The sequence below is a fragment of the Leguminivora glycinivorella genome, chromosome 5 (assembly GCF_023078275.1).
Source record: "Leguminivora glycinivorella isolate SPB_JAAS2020 chromosome 5, LegGlyc_1.1, whole genome shotgun sequence".
Taxonomy (NCBI): Eukaryota; Metazoa; Arthropoda; class Insecta; order Lepidoptera; family Tortricidae; genus Leguminivora; species Leguminivora glycinivorella.
Genome location: NC_062975.1, coordinates 4,477,325 through 4,497,398, shown reverse-complemented (window position 1 = coordinate 4,497,398; position 20,074 = coordinate 4,477,325). Strand labels below are relative to the sequence as shown.

Here is a 20,074-nt window from a genome sequence, read left to right as displayed (position 1 = left end):
GGCTCAGGTTACAGAGATAAACGAACAGCTGACCGTTGCCGCGCGTCAACAACCTAGTAAATGTAATAAAGAGTTCATTGATTGCGGCATCCAATTGCCTAGATTCCGTCTTGAATGCAATTTTACTTTCCAAAATGAATATTTTACACCCCTCAGTCCTCTCACCCTTTAACTTATATAATGAATTATTAAAAAATAATATCAATTTTAATCATAACTTAGATTTTCCTGTTCCAATAACTTTAGAAAACATACCCACTATAATTAACATTTCTAAATTAACTACTTACTATTTTAACCGAAAGCTAGTTTCTGTTTTAAGTATCCCATTGATTTATCCCGAAAAATACACCGTTTATAAAGCTCTCCCTTTGCCTATACCTCACGAAGTAGAAAATCCTAACAATTTCTCTCTCATACACCCTTCTAGCTCTTTCATGGCGATAACCGATGATAAGTTACATTACGCACTATTTGAAAATCTAGATACATGTACCACAGTCAGTAGCGAATATTCCATTTGCCCGTTAATAACTATTTACTCTAGCATAAAAAACCCATGTTGTGAAATACTGAAGTATCGAAATCTTTACCCAAAGAATGTGATTCTAAATTGATTGAATTGTTATTAAATTGATTTGGCATGTCCTAAATAACAATAAATGTATTTATATAGCCAAAACCTCACCTTAATGTAAAATGTAATGATAAATGATAATATAAAAAAAAATGCTATATTTGGCACTGGTATTTTAAAATTAAGATAAGATTTGTATTGGATACTCCAAAGCTATCAGTACCTCTAAAAATGTATTGATCCCAATAATATGCGATCAGATTTCAATATCATAGAAGATGACTGCTGTAAGGTAAGAAAGGAAAGTTCAATAATACAGTACCTGTACTAACACCCATCTCCCTCAGTAATAATTATAAATCTCGACTATTTAAAATCCGCATCTCATAAACTAGCTGTTTAGAAAACGACATAGATAACTTACAGCAGCAATCTCACCTTATGAAATATGGTAGATACATACTATTCTAGTGTTACCTTATCTTTAGTTGGCTTTATGATGCTAAGCTTTATATTTAAGTGTTTCAAGTGTTATTATATTAATGGTAATTATAAGCGTTCAGCATCTAACTATTGTACTCAAATATTTAACCAGCGTAATAATGAAAGCAAAAGTAAACCTCATAATAATGTTAACTCCATCGAAATGACAGAAGTTTCCTTTGTACTCAGCTTCATCTATTTGAGATAAAGCTTCGTCTTATCGGGGGGGCTGTTATATGCAGCGCCAGCATTAGAATGTAGGTAACACGTGTGAACTACTTACGCCGCATCGTTTACGTCATTGCATTATTTTATAAAAGCATGTATCTAAGAAAATTAGTCTAGTCTAGTGTGTAACGTCTAGTTGTTTAATTAGTTCTTAAAATCCTTGTAATATTTAGTGGTGTTGAACGGTATAATAAATAAGTGGTGTAAATTGAATTTTGAGTTTTGTTTGGAAGAGACTCCCCCGGAAGCTGCCCTATAACAATTTCTCAATTTTCATACATAAAATGCGGCTCGATGCTGATAGATGTGATTTCACCCTTACTCGCTAACCACGTATTCAGGAGAGTGAGGGCTCCGCCCGATTCAAATTTAATGTGCGACAAAACTCAGCTCGGTATAGGATAAATCAGTGTCAAAGTAGCTTTTTTTTATGAAAAGTCGCTTTTGAGACTGATTGACATGGCTGATAAATTATAATTTTCCTACATACTAAAAATAGGAGCCTTGTTGGAGTGTTGACTAAGAGACATGACGAATATTTTTACATTTCACAATCTGCCTAAAGGAGTTACACAAACATATAGCATCAATATAGTTTAAAATGGCATTATATGCTCGTGGCAAGAGCCTTTTTGACAGAAGATGGCATTCATAATTCGCTAACCATGTATCCAGGAGAGTGAAGGCTTAATCTCGGCGTGACTTCGGCAAAATATCGAGTTTATTACAAACAACGAGCACGCAATTTGACGCTCGAACGAGCGCTGTAATACATCGTGTGCGCAGAACACGTTTTGAGAACAGTAACAATACGAAATTTAAATTATGAAAAAAGCCCTGACATAGTGGACTGACTTCACTGAGAGAAAATACAACCAGTTTTCATGTTCGTTCAACAAGTTTTTTGGTTAAAATAGCGCCTACGTGCTCTTTGGTTCAAACAACAAGCTACTTGTCATTTGAATCGGCAATATATTTGAATCAACAAGTCGATTTTATAAAAACAACCTGACACATATTGTTTTAAACATACGTTTGGCTGATTCAAACGGATAATCCGCAACAAGTCGAACTTGTTAAATTCACAATGCAAATTTCTCTCAGTGTTCCATTAAACATGGCTAAGAACACTCGCGATTAACTCAGCTTAAAAAAAAAACTAAATCTAAATCAGTTCATACGTTTGTAAGCTACGATGACACAGACAGACAAACACACGTCAAACTTATAATAAGACGTCGTTTTTGCGTCGGGGTTTCAAAATACTCGTAATACTGAAATCAATAGGTACCAGAAAAACGAAAAAGAGGCACAAACAACAGACCGTCTATCGTCGTCGTCGATCTACAACGATCGATCTGCCGGCAGCGATCTGTTAATAAAATACTGAGAAATATCGGTCAAAAATATAGATCGCATAAGTAAACAGTTTATGACAAATTCATATATTATTATACTTACTTAAGTCATTTTTATATAAATTCATCAAGCCCTTAGCTCAAAAAGCGATAAAACCGCCTGTAGTCTCCTATAGTTAAACTAATGTTCTTAATTTTTTATGTCACGATCTTTTAATATTGGTGAGCTTAAAAGAATATTTGTATTTTATTGTAAATTTCCATACGAGGAAGAATTCAAGGCCCACCGGCATCATTTTTTTTTATACTACGTCGGTGGCAAACAAGCATACGGTCCGCCTGATGGAAAGCGGTCACGGTAACCTATGGACGCCTACAACTCAAAGAGTGTCACAAGCGCGTTGCCACCCCATTAGAAACTTGTACACTCCCCTTTGCTGTGTTAAGTATAAGTACACAGCAAAAAGGAGTGTACAAGTTCAAAGGAGGATTTGGGTTGCCGACGACTCAAAGGACAATAGACGGAACAAATTAGTTCCGTAAGTCCTCCCGTCGTCAGCACCCCGCTCCCTCGTTGAGCTCTGGCAACACTATGAGTAGGGTCTAGTGCTATTTGGCTGCGGTCTTCTGTAAGGCGGAGGTACTTCCCCAGTTGGGCTCTGCTCTAGATTCGAGCGAGACGATATCCGCTGTGCTGTGCCCTACCACACAAAGCGGAATATCATACGCCATGCCCTACCTCCTTCATCATAGGCACTAGTAACACTACACATTAGGCAAGACACCCGGAGGTCGTCAAAAGTCACAAGTTTGTATTGCGATTGCTTTAATTTTTAAGTAAGTACTGACTACAATAATATAAATTGGCAAACGATTCAAATTATTAGGGCTATAAAAACTTACTTAGGAACTTTATTAAGGAAAAAAATAATGCTACTGTTTTAGTAGGATTTACTGCGCATGTAAAGTGCCATTCAGGTGGCATATTCAATTCCTCGCCCAACATCGTTACAAAGATTTGGTTAAGAGTTTGAACAAATAAACGAATCTCAGTTACTTTGCGACAAAATGAAAATATGATTGGCCTTAATGTCATATAAAAAGAAAAAAAATATTTTGTTTGGGTTGAACTTTAAGGGCTATCGTGCAGAGTTTTATATGAGAAAATTGGGATTTCATAAGAGAAAACTTTTTAACAAAAAATAAAACCGCCTTCAAAAATAAGCGCGTTACAAAACACGGAGAAACTAAAAAGCCAAAAATAATAAACCTTCGAATTCAGATTTCTTATCGGATTGCAATAATCTGAACATCCAAATTATAAACAAATCAATTATTTTTGGAGTCGGTTCCAGACCTGTTCGTCGCCTTGCTATTTCCTGTTTGCCCCACCCAACCATACGCAGGCTGGCCCCGACTCCAAAAATAATTGATTTGTTTATAATTTGGATGTTCAGATTATTGCAATCCGATAAGAAATCTGAATTCGAAGGTTTATTATTTTTGGCTTTTTAGTTTCTCCGTGTTTTGTAACGCGCTTATTTTTGAAGGCGGTTTTATTTTTTGTTAAAAAGTTTATTTATTTGTTGATTTTTAGTGGTTTAGTGGTGGGTTAAATTGTGGCGTAGGCGAGAGGCTGGCAACCTGTCACTGCAATGTCACAGTTTAATTTTCTTTCAACCCCTTACTTGCCAAGAGTGGCACTGAAGCTTTAGTAGTTTCATGTGCTCTGCCTACCCCTTTATGGGATACAGGCGTGATTGTATGTATGTATGTATGTTTTAGTGGTTCCTAGTGATATTATATGTATCAGTCCGAATACATGTACAGTAGTGAAAGAATTATCCTTTAACTCCTAACCATTGAGGAGTTGACCTTCCATCATCAGCTCAGTTGATTTTTAGTGGTTCCTAGTGATATTATATGTATCAGTCCGAATACGTGTACAGTAGTGAAAGAATTATCCTTTAACCCCTAACCATTGAGGAGTTGACCTTCCATCATCAGCTCAGCCACATAAAATTATTACCATCAGACGTAAATACTGGTGTACCTTTGAAAAATAGACTAAAAACATTACATGTGCCTATAACATTTGAAGAGTTCCCTCGATTTCTCCAGGATCCCATCATCAGACCCTGACTTGGTGCCAATGGGACCATCTCGGGGTTATACCGGTTCGATCAAAAAAAAAATTTTGAAAATCGGTCCACGATTCTCGGAGATATCGAGTAACATACATACAAAAAAAAAAAAAAAAAATCAGTCGAATTGAGAACCTCCTCCTTTTTTGAAGTCGGTTAAAAATAGGTTTTTTTTGTATCTATATAGCCTGCCAATTTTAGTTTATTTTTATTTTTTATGCTACACTATGTTACACTATGATGTTGAGTTCTACATGTATCCACTGACAAGCGCGGATCCAGCTTCGTGCCCAGGGGGGGGTCACGTGATAAAGGCCCAGGTCCCAAGGGGGGGGGTCATGACCCCCATGACCCCCCTCCACTGAACAGTTGAACACGCCTAACATACGTGTATAACCGGTGGACACTCTATTTAAAAATGCAAACATTGTAAAACATGGAAAAAATGGATCAGTTACATTTGCCCCAAAGTCGGGATTTTTCCCGCTGTACCTTATTGTGTACTTTTTTAACATTCATTACATAAACATATTAGCTTGTCTATTTTAAAGTGATTCCGATATCATAGTGGTTTGCTATTTTTGAAGTATCAGCCTAGAAAAATTAAACATGGCGGGGTAACTTTCGAAATTCGATTTTGGAAATTCCTAGGACGCGTTCCCTTGAATGCCGCGCCATGCGGACGCCTCAGCGCGCACACATCGCTTCCAAATTCAAACGGTTCACATAGTATACGAGTTATACAGAAGAACTACAAATTTTATGTGTGAAATTCATGTTTTCTTAAACATTATGTGACATCAATCATCATGCTATGGGTGTTTTTAATGATACAAGGCATAATATACCAACAACATTCTGACCCGGTTCACTGAAGGATCGGAGCAAATATGGAGAAGGGACAATGAGCGTCGTGAGACCCAAAGTTAGATGAATATTTATGTTTCAAAATATTGGTCTTTTAGGTAACACTTCCAATACATGCATCTTTTTGAGAAAAGCATGTAGAACACAACTCCTTACAACGAAAGAAATGAGAAACGGCGACGAGCACGACACGAGGAATGCCTTAAGGCTTCCTCATTTGTACTTTATATTGCGCAATAAAGGTTAAATAAATTTGTATAGGGTAAACCTACTGCGCTACTATTTTACGTTCTAGCGACGGTTGACGTACCAAATTGGAATTGTTTTTCATTTTTGTACCGTTAAGCGAGTGCGGCCAGTGATTTTTGGCGCAAAATTCGTCTACACGTAGAATTTAACTGGTATGTGACTGCTAGTCACACTATGCGGGTTTGGCGTGGCCAGAATAAAAACGGATTTTGGTCTTTGAGGTTTGGATGGAATTCGCTTGCTTTTTTTGTTACCTATTAGGCATATGCTGTAACACTTGTAACTATCGGTCGGTCAACGTCTAGTACTGTAAATGTTAAGAAAAGACACAGACCAAACCCTATAGACATCCATTACAAGACGACTCGCGGTCACCAGCCTTACTTGTATTTGCCATGATATAAGCGCAGGCGCTCGCCGTGCCCGATCAGTAACGACCAAGTAACCGACCCGAAAGCAGCTCGTGTTAAAAAAATTGCAGCAATAAAAAAATTGAAAAAGGGTATTTTGATGCCTTAAAGATGTCCACCTGTAGTGTGAAATGGTGTGGAAAGGTAACAAGAAGATCAAATTTAAAAACGGATGGTATTACATTAGGGTGTTTCATATTTGTATGGGAAAAAAAAAATTGTGATATTTTTTCTGATTTCGCTCGGCTTTCGGTTCTAGCTTATCTTAAACGCCTATATACCAATTTTCAAGTGATTTGGACGTTGTTTAGAGGTCGCACACATGAACAGTTTGAAAAAAAGTCGCTAAAAAGTAATGTTACTCAATTTTATTTTCAAATAAAACAATAGAGTAGTTGTAACTTATTTGAAAGTAAAACTAAACTTAAAATACAACAGTTGTAACATCCATTCTTGATAAAATAAGTCATCATCATCATTTAGCTTACATGTGTAAGCCGCAACCTTATCTTTTGTTCGCAAGTAGTAACGCATTTTCTGTGATGTTCGACGACTTTCAGCGAGAACCGTTTTGCTCTTCATCTTTGACTGGAGCGTTAATTTTTTTTATTAAATATATAGGTATACTTACTCTTCTTTGCGGTATGATAGACTATTGTTAGACTATCGACCAAGTCTGGTGTTAGGGCTACAATAATCGCTAACATCCTGAACATTAAATAGTTCTAAGATAAAAATCAAAAATGTAAGTAGGGTCTATATCCCGGTCAATATACTTAAGTCAAAGAACGATCTTGTTTTCTTCTTTGTCGTCACACTCTTGGCAGAGTGGTCGTGGCCGTCACATCAGGGGTGGTAGCAAGCTTAACAATGCATCGACATTCCTTACGCATTCGTAGAGTGGGCCACTAAGTGCAGCCTTGACTTGGCTGGTCCATCGCATCTGAACCTTCTGCAGGATACTCTTAGCTTTCTTCTGCAGCACCACATTTCTAGGAAATCTATCTTCTTTTCCCTTGAAGTCCACGTCTCAGCACCGTAAAGAAATATGGGAAAGTTGGGAGATACTAATGCCCTGACAAGTCGCATTTTAGTGGCATTTGTGATGAAGATTCTCCATATTTTGCCGAGCCGGTCCATGGCGGACCTGATGATAGCCAATGTACCGCTTGATATCATCCACCTATCCTGTTATCAGTGCCCCGAGAGGGCCGAGAGACCACTGCTTCATGCCAAAAACAGGACAAAAAACTAAAAAAAACTTGTTCCTTAGAAGGAAGTCGAGCGTCCAAAAAAATACCATAAGAAACCTTGCCTAGAAACTAAATGCCACGTCAACTAGTATTTTTTTTTAAAAGAACTTGCTTCAATATAAAAACTTTTCATTAAAATCACTTTTAAACCACCTACTACAAAAAGTGACATAAATTTTGTTTCTAGCCTTTCCTGCGCCCATACTAACTTCTTCAGACAAAAGTTGCCACAGTGTGCGACCTCTAAATATTGTCCGATTTCCCTGATTTTTGGTATATGGGCTCTGTATAGGTGTCGAAACAAGAAGAAAAGCGAAGTCAAAGATAAATCAAAATTTTGGAAAAATGAAACACCCTATATTACATTCCACAAATAAGTCATAATTATAATTTATTCAGAGCCGGCATAGGTCAACTTACACTGGCTACTTACGAGACTCCCTTTTCATCTGGCGCGACTGTCCGCCGTCCTTGAAACGACCAATCGCAGCGCGCTAAACACATTCCCCTCCCGCTCCTCGCGCCCCAAGCACTGGTGATTTGTAGCGCGCACAAAATTTACAATATTGGCACTCTATAGGAGGTTCTCTGTGAGAAAAGATAACCGTCTCATAATATTGTATCCACAATCCACTATAGATTTCTTACCTTACTTATTTGAATGGGGCTACTTATTGAGACAAATATCAGACATTTCCTTATACACTAAGCTTATTTACTCTGCAACGATATCAACACCACAGAAAGAGTAATATTTAGTCCTAATACTTTTGGATTGTTCTACAGTATTAATAGAGATGATTAATATGTATTTTGACAACAGGTAAGTACATCCATGAGCATTATTCTTCAATATGTATACAACAAACATTGCCAGTAGAGCTCTTCCTTATAAAAGGAATGGGTCTACCGTTTGTAATATGAGTTGTAAAATAGTTATGCAATAGGCCCCTGGGGCCTATTTCTCGAAGCTACAAGTTACAATTTACAAGCGTTTGTCAATGTCCAATATGACAGGTTGGATAGAGACTTCCGCTTGTAAGTTGTAACTTTCAGTTTTGAGGACTGGTCTATTCATATTTTATTTGGTTTTCAAGTTGATTCACTGCAAAGTTATCTGTCTATTCATTTATATTGTAAAACTAACCTTCAATCTCTCTCCTACTATAAGATTAAAATTCTTCAAGATCCAAGCTCGACCTTTGACTTTAATGCATACCAGTTAAATTGCATTAGAATTTACAATAAACGATTTGCAGACAGATGTTTTTCGGTCGTTACTCTATAGACGTCCTTATGAAACGGCTTACAGCAAGGTTCAAACTTTAAGGTGATGTTGGGATACGTCAAATATTGTTCGAGATACGTTTAGAGTGATATGTCAGTATCAAATATGATGTTTCTTTAACCAAAAACGTAATTTTCCTCGATCTTGGCAGAATTCACCTTGCTAAAATTAGCGAGGAGTAAAGGCGGTATTTTTAACAGGGACATAATGGGCATATCGATGGCTGTGAATAATCGCTTAAATATGCAGATTGACCCCGAACACGAGGTTGACTCACACATCCCTCAATATCTAATCCGTATCGCACCTTTAGCAATATTAGTAAACAGTACTAAGGTATCATTTTGGCGCTGAAACTCTAGGCTAATTTATAGTCTGAATCATCTTCGATAAACGTTTCGCATGCGCTCTTATCTGTTAAACAAATTTATGAAGCCCAGCACGTATAAGTTTTTCGCAGAAATCGCGAAGTTTGTGGTTGACATAACTGGTGATGGCGACGGACTGCTGACTGGCGACTTCCTCATACAACGAATCAGCATTGTGATACAGCGAGGTATAGCATCCTTGGTACAATGCCTTAAGGGGCTATGTTATAAGCTACGTATTAAGTTTTCTGATTAGTCTTAGTTTCTACATGTTTGTTTAAAATGTAGATAAATTCTTTTAGATTTCATTTTTGACGTATCTTAACATCATCTTAAACTTCAAATCACACCGTTAGCTCCCCCGAGAGGTATGCTCAATAAATGCGTTATAAAATTAAATTTGGAATTTAATTTTGTCATTCGAATGTTAAGAGGTGTTTTAATAAAAGTGTCTCGTAAAAATATTTCGTGTTTAATTTTAAGGGTGACGTGATGTCATCATTTTCTGGATTCCTGTCTTGCCTTTAGAAATTATCTTCCCATCTGTGAAAGTCTTTGAGAATTTAATAAACATTATATGCTTGTGAATTTATAAATGTAATGCCTTAAGGTTTATTTTCAAATATTTATACCTTGTTGCATATTTCTTGACGTTCAAATACATTTTTAACAATGACGCCTACTGTTTGTAATGCTACGATTTCGTGAATACGACGGATCATTTCCACTAGCCATAGTAAGGAAGGCCTTGTTATCTTTCTATTCTAAGGTACACGCTATAAATAACGCCATTTAAAAGTTTAAAGGTCAACCTACACCAATAAATTATTATGTATCAAATTTTCGTTTTCTTTCAACACCTTGATTGTCAAGAGTGGCACATTGAGACTTGATCAGTTTCATGTGATGAGTTGATGTGTGTATTTATTAAATACCTACTGACATGGTCCTAAATTATTTGGTTTTAAAAATGTATAAAACGTAACATTCTTGCATGACAAACTTTTGTAGCAGGCACATAAAACTATTTTACGAGATATACTGGTAATCACGAATAAATCAGCATATCAAACGCAACTACTGTTGTATTTCCACTCGATCAATTCTATTCGGTCATATCACAAACCAATAAACTTAATAAGAAAACAAAGAGCGATCGCTACGACATGTTAAGGTTCTGTAGGTTTGGTTATTCTCTCATTCTCGCTGAGCGTGTTGAAATTGCTGTGTATGACAGAGAGAGAGCTTCAGTATTGCGTAAATCATGTTTTGAGTAGAATTTTAAATTTCAATAACTAAGTAATCGGTGAGTTCAATAACATAAAAACATAATTTTACATGAACTTTTTGCGCATTTTTAAAAGGATTTACAGTTTGACAACCAATTAATAACAACATTTCGTTATTTTAAGTCGGTATATCGTGCAAAAGTTTCAAAACAATGAAATTACTACAAAATACACAAGTAATTATCGTTAAAGTTTTACCCAGTGTAATTTAATTAGTAATAAAATTTTATAATCGGTAACTTAGTTGATTGATTCCATACTATTACTACTGCTACTGGCCTCAGCGTCTATTTCAAACTAAAGCTTTTGATGACTAAAGAGACCTATGCGAGAGCGACATATTTTGCCACATAGCTGACAAGGGAAGCTTGCAACCTATTGCGACGTTTCGCTATGGTGTCTTCTTTCCCTTTTATCAGCAAGTGCCCCAAACCAGGTCTCATAACACTTAAAACACCTTGATTCCATAACACTTTAAAGAATCATTCTGATCCTACGTCGCCTTAAATAAGAATGTCATGAAGGAGCCCCAAAGACTCGGCATTAGATTCGGCTATCGGAGCACTCGTAAAAGGTTATGCGCTGGCCGTTATGAGGCGTAATTCGATATAGTGACTGCTAATGTAACCTTACCATTATATGTGGCTTTCCAGTTGAGAAGAGTCCCTATACTTCAAACTCTTCAAAGGAGTTTCCCATCGGAAATCCCAAAATAAATTTTGATTAAAAGGTAGCATAAAACGTTTGCGCATAGAATAGAATGCAACATGATGATGTGGTTTCCAATCAAAAAAGGATTGTTAATGATTCAAGCGCAATTAAAATCTCTCTTTTTTAATTTCTCTTGGAACTGTAAATGCATAAAAACTTCTGCATTTGAAGAATAATCAAAAAATTTTTACCCTTTTGTGGTAAAAATCCACAAAAAACGGCATGTTACTAGTGTACCTTTTAGTTGTAATTCGACATTTAGAGACCATTACATCTCTAATTCATTGTAGTAAGATTAGTATTATCAACTACTACCCCTTATCAACTAGTGCCCCTGTGGCCTATTTGCTGAATAAATTATTTTGATTTTGATTTAAAAAAAAAGCTTTAGCGACGTCTATGGTTAATAAGTTAAAGGTATAAGTAACGCCTGGTGTAATTTAAGAGTAATAAAAAAAGTGTAGATCCTACCAAACTTGTAGGTACCACCTCAAACGAAGCTGCTAGACTAAGGGCCAGTTGCATCAACCACATTTGACAGACACATCATCGTCACACAGCAGATGTCTATGGAACTTCCCATACAATAAAAAATTAACGAATGCTTTAACGGTAACAGACGGTTTGATGCAACCGGTCCTAAGTGTTGACGATCCAGATTCGGTATTTGTACATCATTTGAATGCGCAATATTTGTTGCTCTGTTTTATTTATTTATTTATTTATTATTTATTTAAACTTTATTGCACAGTAAAAATATACAGTTACAAAAGGCGGACTTAATGCTACATGGCATTCTCTACCAGTCAACCTTTAGGCCAAACAGAGAAGACCAAAAAAGGTGCGGAATATGTAAAGAACGCTAAAGACTTGATTTTATTGGACTACGTTATAGAAAAAAATAGGGACTTATATAAATATATAAGTCCCTATTTTTCATTTAGTTTTCATCTAACAATTAATCAATGACAATAAAATTAAAATAGTAGATTTATTTCCAGAAGAAGTCGTATCTTCTAAAATGTTTGCCATTAATTTTATAGAGCCCCAAAGGTTTTTCCGTCTTCTTTTCCTCTACTTCCGTTAGGACCGACTCATTTTCCAAGTTGTCTCCGTCAGGAGGAGGTGTATCCATTAGACTCATCAGAACCTGCTTTGGAAATAAGACCCTATAAAACATGCTTTGTTAAAAATATATAACTTAACATAACTGATATTTCTAAAAAACAAAAATCTGCAATGTTTTTTTCATAACAGAGAACACCTAAGAGGAATAAGAAAATACACGCTTCGTAAAAATAAGCAACACCCTGCTAGAAGAACTAAAAAGAAAAAAAGAAACAAGGATTAGTTCTTACAGTAAGTAATAAAAAGAAATAAAGAATTCTTAATATGTATATGTATAAATTAAATGGAGGGAAAAGATGCAGAAAATAAAAGCAAAACGATGGATGGATAACCGTAAGCGTTGAATAACAATGGACGGGTCAACCAAATTTTGGCACTAAAGAAGGCGGTAAATTTTAAAACGTTGTCGGAATCATCGACGAGCGACTTCAAAATTGATTGAAAATGTAGGGGCAAAGATTTAATTCCTATATAAAATTTTTGGTTGGTCGTCCATAGAAAAGAGTTTAAGGCTGTGGTAAATGAGTTTGTAAAGAATATGGCACTAAAAGAAGAACAGTACCTGTTCACTTCTTCTTTCTTCAGAAGAAGCTCTGTCGCTGGTTTTTAGTTTAGATTTGGTTTTCATTTCCTTTTTACCATCATCTATAGGTACTTTATCGGCCAAAACTAATCGGTGCGACCCCTAAAATAAAAATAGTTTCTGTAAAAATAAGCGACGAAAAGGTATTCATTGTCACTTACTGAGTATAATATTATATTGCTTGACCTACTGACGCTTTACGAAGTTTTTTTGTGTTTTGTTCTGATTGAAGTGTCTTTGAAGGTTGATGTTGTGGGACTTTGGGTGATTCATCCAATCGTTCTCGTGTAGCACTGAAAATTAATAAAAGTTTTTTTTAATAAATTATTAAACAAGTAATTTAATGTATGTCATCAGCCGGCGTAGCTGAATGGCAATCGTCGACGTCAGACGTTGTCAGAAATGCAATCTGGTTCTATCGCAACAATACGCATAAAAGCGATAAGAAACAGGTATTATCGTGAGCGTTTGTGCATTTGGCGACGTACCCTGGACAGAAAAGTTCAGAATTTACAAGGGCGAAAACTTAACAGACATATAATTTTATCCATAAGCATATTGGTGAATTCTTGTTATATCTGGTTCAGGAAGCAATCTTGGATCTCTCCATAACCAGGTAATAAACCACAAGGGAAACATGGAGCACATAAATCGTATATAAAAAGCTAGAGCACTCTGCAAGCCTGAGGTCTAATTACTTAACACTACGTGAGATCCACTGCAGTGCAGCACGTGGCTGCATTAATCTGTATTAAGTGCTCCGTCTTTTATAACCGTAAGTTATAGTTGAGGGCCCGAATGACGTACGATAAAATACGTACTTTAAGATCTTGTGGCCTGGTGATGTCACTTAGACAAATTTTAGCACTGTGTTTAGAAGGCCTCAGGGGTTCAATTTAAGAGCAACTTTGTAAAGTGAGGGCCTAGTACACTGGTGTGATGTAGCCTATCGCATCGCCATCGGTGCGTCTTTTTCGTATTAATAAAAAGTACATACGTGATAGGCCATATTTCCTGCTGATAATTCTACCTATGAACCCTATATGTATATACGAGTATAACCCTATATCTATGCTCTACACTTGCATTTAAGTTATTATTTAACATAATGCTCTAATGTCTGCTAATCATATCTTAAGCCATTTTGAGCTTAACGTGTGGCAAATTGTGTAATGTGGTTTCTTAATATCTGTTGTGATGCATCTTATTTTTTTTTATATATGAGTAGAATAACATTTTATTACGTTTAAAAATACGTACGTATTTTTCTCCTTTTTCAGTTGTTTAATAAATTGTTCCGCAGCTTTAAGCGCAAATTCATCAGCAAGTTTTTGAAAATATCCTGAGCTCTTCAACGCCTGCAATGTGCTGATCAAAGTTTCAGGTTTCAGTTGTAAAACTACTTCATTCTTTGTAGCTGTAACTAGCGATACGAACACAGTGCACAGTATGGCGGATAACATAATTGAAATCCAAGAATTGTTATTCAAGATTTTTTAATTAATAATTCATATTGGCTGTAAAATCGATATAAAATAACATGTAACAATCAGTTTTAGGTTGACTCATATTGGCAACTGCTATAAAAGTCGGCTTGCGAAATTTAAAAGTACAGTATACCGGATGTTAGATTAATAAAAATGTTTTTATATAATCACTAAAGAGAAGGACTTTTTGTTAAATTTATATTTGTACAAAATTTAATTATACCTACTAAACAACTTACCCAAAAATGGTTTTAATTTACCTCAAGAACTTAGTCTCTGGCAATAATATTGCACTAAAAATGGCCGTAAAATATCTGACATAATCTTATTTCTAGAGCCATAAGAACGAGTCGGATGTTTATATGCGGCCTTCATTTTTTACGATGATATTGCCGGTGACTGTACCTACTAAATCAGATCTAAATCCGAGTATGCATTGTGACGATCCGATAATCTCGTTTCGTACAAACCTATGCATGCATAAATATAATCGTTATTTTCATTCCAAGTAGAAACATCATTCAAAACATCGGTAGCAAGAGTTCTAGGAAAACAGGTCGGAACTCGTCTTGGCGTCAGGCGATGGTGCGCAACCAATCACGATCGAGATGAGCGCGTCGGCGCTGGAGGGTGCGCTTCGGATGCCCATATATGGTAATACAAGCGAGCAATGCCGTCGGGGCTCCGGGGGGACGCTAGCGTGGCAGGTTCGGGCGGGGCCGTCACCCGAGCGGGCTATATAAGCCAGTACACGGGGCGCAGAGGGAACTTTCAGGAACGAGTCGCGGGTCGAAGCAGCCACGGGGAGATCTCTCCAAAGATAAGAAGGAGTCATGTGAGTTCTTTATTATTTATCACTGTTTTTCTTTGTGATTTCATTATGATGTTCTATTGTGCTTTATTATATGACTATTTTGTGATACTTTGAAACATAACTGATTTATTAAGGTTTTTTATTATACACTTTGAATAATCTATAGATTTTAAATAATTCTCTGAAATTCTGGAGCATATTATATTATAATTTTATTACAATGCTTATCTGCATATTTTCTGTGTATGAGATCCAAGGGTCTTCCATTAATTCCAATGAATGCTGAAGCAAACTAAATTATTTTATATGAGAACTTATTACAATGTTAATTATATGGTTATTTATACAAGCTTTTGCTTTTAAGTGAACTAAGGTTCTAAACAACTTCAGAAAAACAATGCTTAACTACATGCTTTTGTGTTTGAGATCCAAGGGTCTTACTTTATGTCCAAGGAGTTCTGAAGCAAACTAAATGATATTTTATGTGTTAATTATATGGTTATTCTGTACAAGCTTTTGCTTTTAAATGAACTAAGGTTCTTAATCAACTTCAGAAAATGCTGAAGCCAATTATATTTTATTTATTCTTCAGAAATAAAAGATTATTTTTATTTCTTCATACGTGATATTATATTTTTATTATTTATTATATCTGTAGAATGAGCTGCTAATGGGGACTATATCTTTGGAGGTTTAATTGCTGAAGTATATGGGATAGCTGGGTTTTGAGAAGCTTAGGGACTAGGTTCTGTCGGGAATGCCAGTTTGAATTAAATATTTTTATTTCGGATTTGTTTTTGATAAATTAAAGAGACTCAGGTCTTTTCTCTTGCTACTTGGCATTGAAGTTATGATGCTTGTTTGGGCAGGAGGTCCAGGCTTGAGTATATCAGCTAAGCGTAACGTGACAGTTGAGGCAAGTCTTGTATAGCAATGCGTACGAGCTTACCACATACGATGATGGCCATTAAATGGAATGTTCTTGTTCAAATATAGTAATTGTAGTCTTCATTTGTCGATATGTTGGAGGAGAGTCTGGGGTTCTATGGTTTATAAAGTTCAAAATTTTTAAGAGAACCGGTTGATAGGTTCACATTCCAGAAAAGATGATTCTAAGAAAGGATCCAAGGCCTGGCATTTTAGATGACAGAATAGGCGACCTTACCTCATGCGCAAACCAGGGGTATTTGCCTAAATAAAGCCCTAAATACAAAATAAAACAAGGGGTTCTTGGAATTCTTGAATTGCTGAGAGTTTTCCTTTAATTATCTTTGAATAGTATTAATAGTGAAGTTGTATTCTCATTTTCGCTGATTCTCACTGATAATTTAAAATAGAAACAATAGAAATAGAGTTCCAATTTTATATTCGATTCAAAGAAAGAATTGAACTGGCAAATAGCTCTACGTTGATGGTCCAGTCTCGTATGTATTACCGACTATGTATTGTAATTCATACTAAGACGCGTCGGGGATAAAACACCTTTAAAAATAAAATTCCTAAAAATTTGACTAATAAATTGAAATTTTCACCTTAATTATTGTATTTTATTTCTTTCTACTTCATAAAGTGTATATTTGACTATGAAAATTGAATGAACATGTTGGTTGTAATTGCTCTATAAAATAAATTATGTATCGGTACTGATCTATAGGGAATATCAGAATAGCGGAGACTATTATTACCTAGGAGGTAGAATTTCTAAATGTTAGGGGAATATCCAGTGTGTTGAAACTTCCTACACTTGAGAAAAGGATTTGTGGTTACTTCGTACAGCTTAGGCGTCCTACCTTTACTAAACGATCACATTTTATTATTTTTCTTATGGCCAAACATTTTAAATGCAGAACAAAACAAACAAAATAAATTGGGATTAAATTCAGGGGTAGTTATTGAGCTTAATGGGTCTTGGGTTGTTAAATATATGGGATGCTTAGAGTAGAGTATAGGCTAGGGTAGGTAGGTCACCTTTTGACTGTTACAATTTGGTGCCGTGACCAGCACGGGCTATTTGTGATCAGGACGGGCATTCGTATGCCATGTTGCGGTTGTTTGCCACATTAGAATGTTGTTAGCTTCATTTGTTTACATTTGTTCATGTTTTTGTTATACTTAAGAGTGTGTTTGTTTTGTCTTGCAAGTGACATGTTTTAATGTCACAATTTGTTGCAGTGAAAAAGGACTCAAGTTGTAGTTTCAACTCATTGTATTAAGTTTGAGTAGTTTTGATTATGCGCATCTTATTTATATACAGTGTAACTATAAATTGATTACTAACCTTACAGCATTCAACGGGTTTGAAGACAATAAATGGTGATTGACCATTTTCTTTCCACATATCACTTAACATTAGTTCACAATTCACTTACACAACATGTGGTAGTTACTGAATATCTAACACATTACACATTTTAACTAGATTTGTTATATTTCGTTTCACAGTAAATGATGAATTTCACTGATAGGTTACGTTGTTTTGCCGGCTTCAATAGTCGTGGAATTGCGGTTAAATTATCACTTATTTTTGTACGGGGGGTTTACCTCATTGATTGTTATGTATGCGAATATATTTCCACTTGATAATAGAATAAATATTACGTTAAAAACTTGATAAACAAGTGAAAACACGGAGAAAGTTGTTTGTTTTTTTTTGACAAACTATGGAACTATTGTTACTAGTGAGGAAAAGTGCCATCTGTCAGTAAACTTTAGCGGGCAACACTGACAGAGCGAGTATAGTCTGGTGGACTACGTGGTTACTAGACGGTGCGCTCAGGTTGAAAATATACGAGGGATTCAAAATTTCATCACAAAACGGATTTTGATTTTTAGAGGGTTTTATGTCTTTTTTCGACAAAATTGTTCAATATACTGTAAACAGGGGTTTGGTAGGTTAAGTTAGTATTGTATTGTCACTAGGATTAGATAAATAATAATAGATACCTAGTTATTTATTTTACAAGGGGGCAAAGTTGTTGTTTAATCGTATTTGTTAATGTTGATATTCGCGTAAGCGAGATTCTAGTATTGAACCGCGAGCGTAGTGAGGGGTTTGTTGTTTGACCGGCTGTGCCAATGTTGATACTTGAGTACTTAAGCGAGGGATTCTAGTATTGAACAGCGAGCGTAGCGAGTGGTTTGTTGTTTGACCGGTCATGCCAAAGTTGATAGTAGGGTATTGAACCACGAGCGTAGCGAGTAAAAACGACGCGCTACGGAGTGCTATAAGTCTGTCTGTATGTATGTATGTATGTCTGACTGTCTGTCTGTACGTCTGTCTGTCTGTTCGACTGTCCGTGTGTCTGTCTGTATGTATGTATGTATGTCTGACTGTCTGTCTGTACGTCTGTCTGTCTGTTCGACTGTCCGTGTGTCTGTCTGTCTGTCTGTACGTATGTCTGTCTGTCTGTCTGTATGTAAGTATGTCTTTCTGTCTGTTCGACTGTCTGTCTGTCTGTGTGTGTGTTTGTCTGTGCTATCGTAGCTCCCGAACGCAGGAACCAACTTAGATTATTTTTTGTTTGAAAACTGAATTAGTCGGGAGTGTACTTAGTCATGTTTCATAAGAAAGCGTAGGAAAGTTAGTTTTAGTATTTAGTAATGTTAGCGAGCTAAAATTTAAGCTAAAATCTTTTACAGGTAAAATTGATCAAAGCTTTAGGGATTGTGGGGTTTTCAAACTATGTCACACGGGTGGATAGTGGTCAACAAATTCGTATTTATGCTAACAGCGTAAGTGGCTCAGCGGCAGTACGTCGGACATGTGATTCGAGGGTCCAGAGTTCGAACCTCCGATGGGATAATCAAATTTTTCTGTTTTTTTACTTTTCCTGTTTTTCTAGGATATTTGGGTAATTTATATTTATATACAGTTATATTTTTGATTTTTTGATTTTGATTATCTATAGAATTTATGAATATACTGTTATGTTATTGTTTGTAAAGTTGTCGCCGATTTATTGTTACACCTACGTTTCGATACGTAATGAATGATTCAGTTTAAAGTTCTAACGACCATTATAGATTTTGTTGTTGGATCAGCGAGAAAGAAAAATATTTACTTAGAATAAAAAGGGAGATTCCAAAAAGGATACATCACAATTTGTATTCACATATTTTTAGGTAGCTTAAGTTTCTTGTTTTAAGTTTTATTTTTAGTTTAAGTATTATTTTTAGGTAGTTTTAGTTTATTACTGTAAGTTTTATTTTGTAAGTACATAGGTGCCATAGTTTAGTTTCAATGACTTCAACATACCTACTTGTTTAGCATTTATTTAGTATTTTACGTGTAGTAAGATCAGTCGATAGTCGCTTTCGTAAAACTAGTGCCTACGCCAAATCTTGAGATTCAAACGAGAAGAGGGACGGCCGGGCTCGCACCCGCGCCGCCGCCTCGTCGCCTACCGTCGCCGCCTCACCTCACCGTGTCGTCACGCGCCACGCGTTTGTCAGCCTTCGCCGCCGCCGCCTCATGCACCGCCTCGCCTAGTCATGCTCCATGGGCTAGTCAGATCGCTTACCGCCGTCGCCGCCGCCTCGCCGCCGCCTCGCGTCCGCCTCGCGCCGCCGCCTCGCCGCCGCCGCCCGCCGTCGCCGACTAGTCCCAACTGGTTGACGACTACTTCAGATAGAGAGCTCTGGAAAACCTTGGAGCAGGACTTTATCCTATAGAATAGGGGTTCTTACTTAAAACTTAACATGTTCTGAACTTACCTTTACTTAACTTATTTTTATCTTTACTTAAGCTTAGTGTTGATAGGACAGGTATAGGTCTATTGTATGGTTATCAGCATTAGAATATGAAGTCCTTTAATTTGATATATGGTCAAATTAGAAT

General features: G+C 36.3%; 1 protein-coding gene across 4 annotated transcripts in view; it reads right to left on the bottom strand.

Annotated features, from left to right (window-relative positions):
* Nucleotides 1–12,208: 12,208 nt before the first annotated feature.
* LOC125226369 overlaps nt 12,209–20,074 on the bottom strand; it is a 31,670-nt gene continuing 23,804 nt past the window's right edge. Inside the window, exons 2-5 of one of the 4 annotated variants that reach the window (XR_007177078.1) lie at nt 14,197–14,353; nt 13,127–13,229; nt 12,916–13,038; nt 12,209–12,375 (exon numbers count right to left, since the gene is read on the bottom strand). Coding sequence is in view for 3 of the 4 variants with exons in the window: in XM_048130334.1 (XP_047986291.1) it covers nt 12,217–12,378; nt 12,916–13,038; nt 13,127–13,229; nt 14,197–14,399 (591 nt within the window). In the remaining variant the exon portion in view is untranslated. Of the gene's footprint in view, nt 12,395–12,915; nt 13,039–13,126; nt 13,230–14,196; nt 14,621–20,074 lie in introns of those variants that run through there. The other 3 variants (XM_048130334.1, XM_048130336.1, XM_048130335.1) reach the window with 3 other exon arrangements.